The 12,723-nt window shown below is 41.7% G+C and overlaps 1 protein-coding gene across 2 annotated transcripts in view; it reads right to left on the reverse strand.

Moving 5' to 3' along the window:
- Nucleotides 1-12,723, reverse strand: part of itgb3b (integrin beta 3b) — a 106,218-nt gene that overhangs the window by 24,096 nt on the left and 69,399 nt on the right. For both annotated transcript variants that reach the window (XM_072248659.1, XM_072248658.1), the window contains exon 10: nucleotides 6,692-7,124. In XM_072248659.1, the coding sequence (XP_072104760.1) occupies nucleotides 6,692-7,124 (433 nt within the window). The remainder of the gene's footprint in view (nucleotides 1-6,691; nucleotides 7,125-12,723) is intronic.

The following is a 12,723-nucleotide window of genomic DNA, read 5'->3' on the forward strand; positions in this document are numbered from 1 at the left end:
TCTTATCTTGTTTAGCAGCCTCATGTGCGGCACCTTGTCAAAGGTCTTCTGAAAATTTGGGAACAATGTTGGAAACGGTGAGGAAGAATTGTTTTAGTCCTGGAATCCGGGTAACCCTTACATCACCTTGTTGTGACTAACTTCCTTGACTTTAATTAAGCAAGGTGTGCCTTCACAGGAGGAAATGAGAACACTAGACTGGGCAAACAGAAACCCAACTGGTAAACACAGGGGTGGGTTTAACCACATCAGGCAACTGATTTTCTTTCCCTCCTATACTTCCTTTTAGCTATTCCCGTCAAGCAGTTCTGCTGAAGAATTGGTACACATGAAACCAACTTCCTTCTTTCTGTCCCATCAGAGTCACTGCGGGTAAACAGAAGTATCTATTTTACAACCTCTATGGTTGAGAATATGGCTTTGTATGTTGTGAAATCTGTGGGTGTCTCTTGATAGAGTTGGGTTTGGCTTTCTGGATTGGGGTTTTCTCTGGATTAGGTTCTTCCAACAAAAAGAGCGCAAATTCCTATATTTTACTGCAAGTTGCAAGGTGGCTGGACAACTTGGCCAGGAGGTGTACAAGTCTGGTTTGCTCTCTCTTGAATTTAAGGTGTGGAAGGATACAGTCCTAATGTAGGCAAAAGCAATTAGTGTAGGTTGGCAAACAGGCAAGCATGAATCTCTGTGCTCTTTGACTCTAATGCCATAGAAGATGAAAATGTGGACTAGTTGAGGTCCTTAAGTGATACAGAGCAATAGATACAGAGAAATATTTCATATAAACACACATAATCTTAACACTAGGAAGAGAACATTTATGTAATGTCCAGCTGATGCAAGGCTGCGTGAAGAGCGAATGAGATCGCATCCACTGTAGACCTGTTGTGGCGATAGACAAATTACAGCGGATCCAGGTCCTTGCTGAGAAAGAAGTTAATTGTAGTCATAACCAACCTCTTAAAGCACTTTATCACCGTAGATGCGCGTGCTACTGGATTGAGGCATTAAGACAGCTCACCCTGCTCTTCTTGGGCACCTCTCCCCCTCTGCCATCTGATTTCTGAATGGATATTAAACCCATGAACACTATCTCATTACTTTGTGCTTCTACTTTTGCACTACTTGTTTAATTTAACCATTTAATATACATATACATACTGTAATTCACAGTTTTTTTAATTATGTGTTACATTGTACTGCTGCTGCATACCAACAAATTTCATGACATATCCTGGTAATATTAAACCTGATTCAGATTCTGATTCTGCTCTTTTCTCATTGCTGCCATCAGGCAGAAGGTACAAGAGGCTCAGGACTCGCACCACCGTTCGAGAACAGTTACTACCCCTCAACCACCAGGCTCTTGAACAAAGGGGGATAACTACACTCACTTGCCCCAGCATTGAGATGTTCCCACAACCAAAGATCTCACTTTAAGGTCTCTTTATCTCATGTTCTCATTATTTATTGCTATTTATTTATATTTGCATTTGCACAGTTTGTTGTCTTCTGCACTCTGGTTGATCTTTCATTGATCCTGTTATAGTTACTATTTTATAGATTTTTTGAATATGCCCATAGGAAAATGCATTTCTGGGTTGTATATGGTGACATATACTGTATGTACTTTGAGGGCGACTGTGAGTTCCAATTGCCACAATGACCACAGCAAAAAAAAAATCACATTTGTGTCTCACCAAAGTAGATTAACTTGGAGTAAAATGTTCTGCACAGAGTTTTCTGTGTCTATAATAGGAATGGGCATAAACCGACCTCTGTGTTGCTTGTTAGTAGACGGAAAGCATCAGCTCATGGACAGTGAGTGTTCAAAGTGTTCTTGGTTAGACTTGGAGCAAGAACAACAACCCGATTCAGATGAATGGGAGAAATCAGCTCGCAGGAGCGAGGAGAGTAGGTTTTTTAAAATATTTATTTGCTAATTTCAAAGTCTTTGGTGCTTTAAATGTGAAAAAGTTTGAAGATTTTTCAGTAACTTCTATATTTTGTAACAGGTCTTGGATATTACTGAGTGCTTGTGAGTTTTAGAGAATCACTGCACATGAACATTCAATTACCACGACCACACTGAGAGCTGGTGAGCCCAGGGATGGGGCCCCAAAAAGTTTCTGTGAGTGCAGCAGACAACCCGAGCTGAGACAGTCCTGATACCACACTGGATCACATCGCAGTGCTTGGAGTTGCGTTCGCCCTGTACACCATGCTGGGAAACACGATGGGAGAAGCAGCGATGTCCAGTAGAAAATGGTCAGTCATTTTGGGGCAACAGGTGACTGCCTTGATATTTTTGAATGCTTTGGAGGTGTTGAGGTGTTGATCTCCAAACATTCTTTCCTCTTGGAAGTTAAGGACTTTGGGGGAAAATAACATTTCAAAATGAGATCCCCAACCCAGAATGGATGAAATCTGGGAACTCAGCCAAGTAATTATTAGAGATTTATCCTGTCAGTTTGATTGTTTTACCCTATTTCCCAGACTGGTGAGAGAGGTGTAAGCCAAAGGAACTGACTTTATCGTCTCTAAATTGCAGAGATGTTTCCCAAAACCCTGGGTGGCAGGATCTTGTCCATGGTGTATAATGGCTCCAGAGCCCAGGATGTGGTTGAGTGTTATGAAACACTAGTTATCTGTAATTGCTAATTAAAGAGGGGAAAACAATGTGTTATGCATGATCTCAGCATGAAATAGTGGCAAACATTCCACTTGAGGAGAGCAGGGAGCACAACTACACAATATCTAGATATGATGTTCCATCAGCAGTTTTGCCACTTTCTGATACCTGGGTCAATTTAGTGAACCTGTTATACGTTGCTCTCCATTGAGACCACAATGAAATATTCCCAACTGGGACTAAACTTTCCCTGTGGACCACTTGCTTTTTGAATGATTTCTTCAAGCAGGACAAAACCGGAATTTATGACTGAATAGAAATTAATTTCTTTGTTTAATAGAAGGCATTTCCTGGGATGAATCTGCTATACCACTGTGGGCATGGGCTTAGCTGGAGACTCAAAGGTATATGGAGCAAGAACAGCCTCAAAGGCTGGACCGGGCTGTCCGTTAAAGACAGTGAGATATTTTGGGGTTTCCAATCTCCTGCAAAAGCAGAGAAATGTGGACACAGCTCAGCACATCACAGAAAGTAGCGTCCCTTCTATGGATTCAGTATACTTCTCACTGCATCAGTGAAACAGTCTGTATAATCATAAACCCCAACCACCCTGGGAATTCTCTCTTCACCCTTCTTCCATGGGCAGAGATTACAAAAACCTGATGGTTTTATAAAAATCTATGAAAAGTTATCCTTCAGCCTTCAGGTTTTTGTATCGTCTGCACATGGAAGAGGGGAGAAGAGAGAACCTAGAAGAGTACAGCACAGGAAGAAGCCATTCGGCCCATAACATTGAGCCAAAACAGCTAAAAGGCAAATCAAAAACACCCAAACACTAATCCCTCCTACCTACACAACGTCCATCTCCCTCCATCTTCCTTACATCCATGCGCCCATCCAAACGGCTCTTAAAATGTCTCTATAATGTATTTGCCTCCACCACCATACCAGGCAGAGCATTCCAGGCATCCACCACACTCTGAGTAAAAAACTTATCCCTCACATCCCCCTTGAACCTACCCCTCTCACCTTCAATGCATGTTCTCTGGTATGAGACATTTCAATGCTGGAAAACAGTCCACTCTACTTATGCCTCTCATAATCTTGTAAACCTCTATCAGATCTCCCCTCAGCATCCGGCACTCCAGAGAAAACAACCCAAGTTCATCCGGCCCCTCATGAAAGGACCTGCCCTCTAAACCAGGCAGCATCCTGGTAAACCTCTTCTGCACCCTCTCCAAAGCCTCAACATCTTTTCCATAGTGGGGCAACCAGCAGTGTGTGCAATAATCCAGATGTGGCCTAGCCAGAGTTTTATAAAGTTGCAACATAACCTCTTGACATCTGAACTCAGTGCCTCGACTAATAAAAGCAAGTGTTCTCAACCACCTTATCGACCTGTGTAGCCACTTTCAAGGAGCTATGAACTTGGATCTCAAGATCTCTCTGCTCAGCAACACTGATAAGGATCTTGCCTTTACAGTGTACTGCCTCCTTGTATTTGCCCTACCAAGCTGCAGCAACCCACATTTATCTGGGTTAAACTCCATCTGCCATTTCCTTACCCATATCTGCAGCTGATCTGTATCATGCTGCATACTTTGCCAGTCTTCTACACTTCAGCAATCTTGGTATCATCTGCAAACTTACTAACCCACCCGTCGACATTATCATCCAGGTCATTTATATACATTACAAACAGCAGCAATCCCAGCACAGATCTCCGCAAAACACCACTAATTACGGATCTGCAGCTTGAGTAAAACCCTTCAACTACTGCCTTCTGACTTCTGTGCACAAGCCAGTTTGCCGCAGGCCCCAGGGTAGGGGTGTGGGTATGTGCGCGTGTATGCGGTCTTTGATTACACAGTCTGCTTTACTAATTTAGGGAGAAGGAGAGTCCAAAACTGGAGGGCACTGTCTCAAGGTAAGAAGGGAAAGATTTAAAGGGAACCCATGAAGCAAGTTTTTCAACACAGAGGGTGGTTGGTATATGGAATGAACTTCTATGTCTGCCAGAGGAAGTGACAAAAGTGGAAACAATTACAATGTTTAAAAGAAACTTGGATGGGTACATGGGTGGGAGAGGTTTAGAGGGTATGATGCAGGCAAATTATACTAGCTCAGGAACTCATCTTGATTGGCAGTGATAAGTTAGGCCAAAGGACATGTTTCTATGCTGAATCTATGACTCTAAAACCATTCTGTCAGACACAGACTTAACAAAGACTATTTACACTATTCTCTGAGTTTGTGCAAAATTATGCCAGATTAGAAAATCCCAGAGCAAATTCCATTCATTGGAGATTCTCAGAAAGGAAAAAAATTATGTTGTTCTCACTATATCACATCCAATGATGTCCCCAAAATAACTCAACCTGTGCGGCCATTGAGCACAAAACCAAGTAAGGAATTAAAACATGAAGCCATCCATTAAATTTGATTCCCATTCTCATGTTTCCAAATACCTGTTGCTGAAAAATTTTCCCAATGCCTCCTCTCTTCCCTGTAAAAGAAACTGAAGGCACAAGGTAATCCTTACTATCAGGTTTGTCTTAGAAAGTATCCACAAAAATGTTAAAATTTTAAATTATTTTCAGCTGTTTAAGTTTAAAAAGGTTCAGGTGGCAGATAACTAAAGATGTGCTTACTGAAGGAAGGCTTGCATTAAAATTGGGCCTTTCACAAACTCAGGAATCCCAAAGGATTTTACATCTGTACAGCAGTGAAATGCAGGAACTATTCAGAATCAGAATCAGGTTTAATATCACTGGCATGTGTCATAAAATTTGTTGTTTTGCAGCAGTACATTGCAATCCATAATAATAAAAACTGTAAATTAAAGTATATATATATATTTAAAGAGTTAAGTTACGTAGTGTAAAAAGAGAGAAAAAAAAAGAGTGAGGTAGTGTTTGTGGGATCAATGTCCATTCGGAAATCTGATGGCAGAGCAGAAGAAATCTGATGCAGTCAAACTCTGAGTTGAGACTTTGACTCCAGATGCTCGTTGATCTGTTACTGGCCATTAAATAAACATTTTGCCAAGGAATTTGATTTCATGGTCAATTGGTACTGAGTAGAACACAAATAATGAATCGACCAACCTGCTAAGATATGGGAAATTGTGGAAAAAGCATACATGAACAAAACTACTAGGTTTTATCCCAATACCAATGTTAATATGTTAACTGCAGACATTTTGATAAAAGCTACCTGGTGAGATCACATCTGTTGAGTCACTGACATGCTGAAGCATAGGAGCTGAGTCAGAAAGCCAGCTCTCTCTGCAACAAGCACATACAGCTGTATAGAATTCTGGCCTGGAGTGGAGGGAAAAGATTAGAATGAGGGAGGAGGGTTGGGAACATGCCTACATTGAGTCTGGTTCCCCCAATCCATAATCATCTGTATCGATTGCTCCACGTGCTGTGAGCAGCCCCAATCCATTGTGAAACACGGGCTCAGCACACTCACACCTATTTGCGCAGTGAATTATTCAGAAGTGAAACGCTGTTAGAAACATGTTGATGAATAGAAATGGAGACTGGCAGGTGCAGACTATGCTGAGGACACATCAGTTCAAATCTCCTTGCCAACCAAATACAGAGTTCACCCCTCATTTTTTACCAGTTGCAAACACATCGGGTCACTGGTTATACCTTTAAAATATAATGCACTGGAAGTGTCCGGGCCATTTTCCAAACAGTCAGTCATTAAATGCCTCACTAGCTGGATCACTGTATCTTTCAGTGATGTGTAAAAATATAGAAATGGATCAAATGTAAGGGCATATACAACTTAGCAAAGATCTTTGGACCAGCTACAGAGTGAAGCATAAGGGAAAGAAGCGATAAACACAAGAGATTCTGCGGATGCTGGAACTCCAGAGTACACACACAAAATGCTGGAGGAACTCAGCAGGTCAGATAGCATCTATGGAAGTGAATAAACAGTCGACGTTTCAGTCTGATACCCTTCTTCAGGGCTCTTCCTGTGATAGACATACTGTACACTGAGATTACCGGCTGCCATGTGCAGCGACTCAGTTATTTCACTCACCTGAGCACAGCTTTCCCCTGTGGCGTCCGCAGGAAAAGTCGTCACATTCGCAGAACTCTCCACTTATGATCCCAAAGTCACTGCTGTGGCACACACACTGTCCACAAATGCACTCCCCACGGTTATTGCAAATGGGGTCACCTTTCTTTGGGGAGCAAGTTTCCTGTGTGATCACTGAGCCATCCCCTTCCATGCACTCACAGAATGGCCCAAAGTGGCCTGGGTTGCATTTGCACATTCCGCACTCGTAGGTCCCATTGCCATTGGAGCACACTGTGCTGTTCTCCACTGCTTCACTCTCACAGTCGCAGCTACAACTGAAATTGACAGTGATCTCCAAAGCATCCTTGAACGAAATTGGTTTCAGTGTAAATGTCTTCATCTTCTCATCTTTTGGACACTCCGCGGCCTCCAATTTCACTGTAAAATTCACCTGGAGGGAACAGGAGAATGAATTTAGGTTTGTATAAAGCTGAAGCATGCTGAAGTTGTATGCATGCAATACATATGGACCTCATGTTCTAGTTAAATCTCTCACTTTATACCTATACCCTCTAGTTCTTGATGCTTCAGCCCTGTGTAACCCGGGTTAATTAAACCCAAAGATGTAATCTTAGAAAGCTCCACCTGTGGAGGGGTGAAAATGAGGTTTACTGATTTAAAAAAAAAAGGAGAATTTGAAAAAAGACGCTATGCAAGGACAGGGCGTGGCTGCCGTGTGACGGACAAGGAGAGAAATGCAGCCATGATTCGAAGTTGAAGACATGAACTGTTAAAAATAGAATTAGTAGTTAGTATCTCTATCCTACTAACTTGAAAACCTCAGGGTAAAGCCTCTGGAGGAGAGACAATAGTGATAAAAGATTTATTGAAGCTACGGTTATAACACGCAGCAATATCAGCAGAGACGTGTCCAAAATCCCTACCGAGTTGTTGAGAATTAGTTCTGTAAAATCATACCAAGGGATTTGGTCAAATTTTTTGTACAAGTTTGTAAACTGACTTGCCATGGATGATAAACTATTTCATTCCAATGAACCAAGAAAGAAGATGGTGGGCCATCCAAGATGAAGAACCAGCGCGAGAATGAAATGTGTAATGACGCAGAGGATTTAATACGGTTGGACGTATAAGTTTATTTTCATTCGAAGAATCTGAATTTGATTTTCTGCAAGAACTGAGTATTTTTGCAAAGACTTTGGTAAGTTACTGAATGAGATTTACTTTGTTTAAAAGTTGTGATGTTGGAGAATTGTCAAGAAAGGAGTTAAACTGTGTATATATAATTTTTGAATTTGAATTTAAACTTGTAGATATACTGCCTGGAACAAAACTGAAGTTAACTATAATACTTAAGAATAAGAATTATATATGGTTTTCTAATTAACTAGGGATAAGTAAAAACGGAAGTTTAGTCTGTAAACTTTTAAATGGGGAATAACACTAGATCTAATTAGTAGAGTAATAAAGGAATCTCACTGATTCTAATTAAAAAAGGAATATGTTGTGGTTTGATATTTAAGATTTGGAACCCAAACAGGATGTTGGAATGTTGAATTGTTCTTGCTCATGTAAATATTTTGTACATATTGTTTTTATCTTATAAAGAAAACCTTATTTCCAGAAGTGTGTGGTTTCTATTCACTGCCCCCTTCCAATACTTGGATTCTTCTGATGGTCTGCTAGCACCTAGTGAAATTTCATTTTCTCAAAGAGTGTGGCGACTAATCACATGTGATAAGACCGGTGCTACATAGGTGTTACACCTGGGTAAAAAAAAAACTCTATCTAAGACCCTCATGATTTTTTTTTACACCTCTATAAGATCAACCCTCATTCTCCAACACTCCAATGAACAAAATCCAAGCCTGTTCAACCTCTCTCCTTAACTCAGTCCCTCAAGCCCCAGGAACACCCTCATAAATCTCCCCCACACTCCTATGGCAGGGTGACCAAAATTGAACACAACATTCAACATGCAGCCTCACCAATGAAAGGCAGAAGCACATACTGTGTACAGGCAGATAAGTTACTGAGCTAGACAGGAATGTGGAACTGGATTTACATTCAGAACAGTCACCTCTGAACAGCTCAAGGGCCAAGAGCGCTTGCTGCTTCTTTGGCGAATGGCAATACGGTCATTCAGTTCTTGGACTACCAGAGTCTTCGACCATTGATCCCAGCCTGTGAGAGATCCAAGTGGGACTGTTCCATCAAATGCCACTCTGACTCCCTGACAACTCCCCCAATGTGCTAGATGCACAAGGACTGATTAGCTAACATCATGTGCAAAAATATCTTCAATAGGTACATTTAATGTCAGAGAAATATGTACAATATACATCCTGAAATTCGATAATTCAATTGGTTTAACATAAAAGGGGGAAGAATTGCTCTACTCAGCTTCTTATTTTGGGTGCAGCCATTGCTTAAAATTAGAAGCTACAACCTCCTTGGTTGTCAGTTGATGCCATTAATTTTCCTGTTACTTCATCTCTGAAACAATTACTTTTGCAGTCGGATATCTTGGTGAAGATTAATGTCTCCCATCTTGCATCTTACCCAGCTGAGGACTGCATGAAGGGCTCATCTTTGGCAGCAACCTCCAGATTTACAGCAGTAAAGACTGAAAACAAAACATTTTCACCAACACCCTAGTCATGTGTGAACTGGAGTCAGCTGCAGCCCCTCAGGCCTACCCCTTGTTCAGTATGATCCGCCCCAGCCATCAGCTCCTTGATCCAGCCAGATACCCAGAGCCCTCGGTGCACTGATCATTTAAAAATTTACCCATGTCCACTTTAAATGCTGCTGCTGACACAGCCTTGACAACTCAAGATAATCTGCAGATGCTGGAAATCTAAAGTAACACACACAAAAAGCTGGAGGAACTCTGCAGACCAGGCAGCAGAATCCCGTCAACGTTTCGGGCTGAGACCCTTCATCAGGACCTGCTGAAAAGTCCTGATGTCCTGAAACGTCAACTGTTTGCTCTTTTCTACAGATGCTGTCTGGCCTGCTGAGTTCTTTCAGCATTCTGTGTGTGTTACTTCAGCCTTCTCAACTCTCTGGGGTAGAGAATTCCAGAGATTTTGCACTCTCTGTGAGAAGCCATTCCTCCACATATCATTTAGTTGTGAACACCGTGCTGTAACCTACAATTCATTCCATGTCCTCACTCTGTAGCCAGTTCCTATCATATTCACAGGAGTGCATTACATCCCTTCTGACTAACATGGCTTGGTGGGGTGAAGAGGCAAAGTATTTCCTCTGGTGAGGGTTGTTGAGGCTCCAAATCATGGAAGAAACCTTAAAATTAATGTCAGACTGCTCAGTGATGGCACAATGAACACAACATTGTGAAAATCAATTAGCCTAATAGGTTAGATTTACCACAGTACATAATTATCTATTTAAATGTTTATTTTCCTTGTATACCATCTCAATGTGTACTTAAGAATGTATAAATAATTGTAGTTTTATACATATAAAAAAATGGAAAAGGTTATATGTGTGGAAAAAGTACATGATATTTGTGAATTCCTTATCCAAGTAAAAATAAAATTAAAAAAAAAAGAAAATCAATTGAAAACCTCTAATTTGAGACAGATTTTTTGATTTTTCTTGCACTAAGGTATTAAATAGTATTAAGCTCTGGAGTCTGCTTTGTCCTATTTCCATGTGAAGCCCCCTCTTACTGGGCATCTCTGGAAATGCTGTTCGATAGCTCCTCGCTAACAGCCTCTGGACTCCATGGTGGAAAGCCCACCTTTCTCAGGCTGAGTATGTCTCCAGTGTATACAACTTTGGTCCCGCCAAATCCCTGATCTTGGGATGTCTTGTCCACCCAAATCCTGGTTTGTGTAAATACTGTGTTACTTACTGCCCTAGCAATTGGCCATTGGCAAGAAATAACAGAGCGTACACTGTATACAATTATAAATACAGTATATTTAAGAATGTTAACTTAAGCAAACAGTTATTAAGGGAAAGAAAGAAAAAAACAAAAAAGGCCCATTGTTCTTAAACAGTCAAATGTGTACTTAAGTTGGAGCTCATCTTGAACTTGTTTGTAACTTGAGCGCTAGACCCTCGGTCTGCGTGAAAGCACGCATCATCTTCCGAATCCATCTGGAACAAATGGGACTCCCCTGGAGTATTGGTTCTTCTTCCTTGAAGCCATTCGTCTGCACAAAGCACCTTGTGTAACAGGGACAGCATTCTCAGCCATCTCCCTCCTGTCTTCTCCCTGATCCCATCCCAAAACAAAACCTTGACCCACATCAGTGTCCCTCACAAAACCTTCTCTCAACTCCACCATTCTGACTGGCTGACACTACATCCCTAAGCTGAACAACAAAGCCTCCTATCTCAGCTCAAACCCAACAGGCTGAAAGCAGAACAGACTGCTTGTACAGAACTGCTCAAATGAAATACCTACAGCATAGCAGTAAAAATCTTAACCGGGGCATTACCCATGCATTGACTTACTAGTCTAAACCAAAGATATCCAATCCTTCAAAATCTCAAACACCACCTTGTTACATTTTGTAATTTCAAAACATGAAATTAATTCAAAGAAAACACGCGGATCACTCAAATATTATTGAAATATTAAATACACTAATATTAAGTACAGGGCTATGGTAGGAAACTTTGTCACATGGTGTGAGCAGAATTACCTGCAGCTTAATGTGAAAAAGACTAAGGAGCTGGTGGTAGACCTGAGGAGAGCTAAGGTACCGGTGACCCCTGTTTCCATCCAGGGGGTCAGTGTGGACATGGTGGAGGATTACAAATACCTGGGGATACGAATTGACAATAAACTGGACTGGTCAAAGAACACTGAGGCTGTCTACAAGAAGGGTCAGAGCCGTCTCTATTTCCTGAGGAGACTCAGGTCCTTTAACATCTGCCGGATGATGCTGAGGATGTCCTACGAGTCTGTGGTGGCCAGTGCTATCATGTTTGCTGTTGTGTGCTGGGGCAGCAGGCTGAGGGTAGCAGACACCAACAGAATCAACAAACTCATTCGTAAGGCCAGTGATGTTGTGGGGATGGAACTGGACTCTCTGATGGTGGTGTCTGAAAAGAGGATGCTGTCCAAGTTGCATGCCATCTTGGTCAATGTCTCCCATCCACTACATAATGTACTGGGTGGGCACAGGAGTACATTCAGCCAGAGACTCATTCCACTGAGATGCAACACAGAGCGTCATAGGAAGTCATTCTTGCCTGTGGCCATCAAACTTTACAACTCCTCCCTTGGAGGGTCAGACACCCTGAGCCAGTAGGCTGGTCCTGGACTTATTTCCTGGCATAATTTACATATTACTATTTAATTATTTATGGTTTTTATTACTATTTAATTATTTATGGTGCAACTGTAACAAAAACCAATTTCCCCCGGGATCAATAAAATATGACTATGACACTACACACTTAAACATCATTTCACTCATCCAGACAGCCCCCAACTGTGCCATGAACATTTCCCCGATACAAGAATACCACAACAAGTAGGCGAAATGAACGGCTTTGAAATGCAAGGAAGATTTTGGAGACACATAAAGGAGAATGGAACTTGAAGGCCAGTCTTAATGGCATTAGTGGAAGAAAGGCAAGTAGAGAGAACCTCATGGAACCCGAGTACCAGCATGAACATATTGACTGACTAACCTCTTTCAGTCTTCTGGATAGTTTACAGTATTCTATAGATACAAGAGATTCTGCAGATACTGGAAATCCAAAGCAACACACACAAAATGCTGGAGGAACTCAGCAGGTTAGGCGGCATCTATGGAAACAAATAAACTGTCGATGTTTTGGGCCAAAGCCCTTCATCAGGACTGGGAAGAAAGGGGGGAAGACACCAGAATAAAAAGGTGGGGGGAGGAGAAGACAGATAGCTAGAAGCTGACAGGTGAAGCAGGTGGGTTGGAAAGATAAAGGGCTGAAGGGGAAGGAATCTGATAGGAGAGGAGAGTGGACCATGGGACAAAGGGAAGGAGGAGGGGACCCAGGGCGAAGTG

Source organism: Mobula birostris, chromosome X (assembly GCF_030028105.1).
Source record: "Mobula birostris isolate sMobBir1 chromosome X, sMobBir1.hap1, whole genome shotgun sequence".
NCBI classification, from domain to species: domain Eukaryota; kingdom Metazoa; phylum Chordata; class Chondrichthyes; order Myliobatiformes; family Myliobatidae; genus Mobula; species Mobula birostris.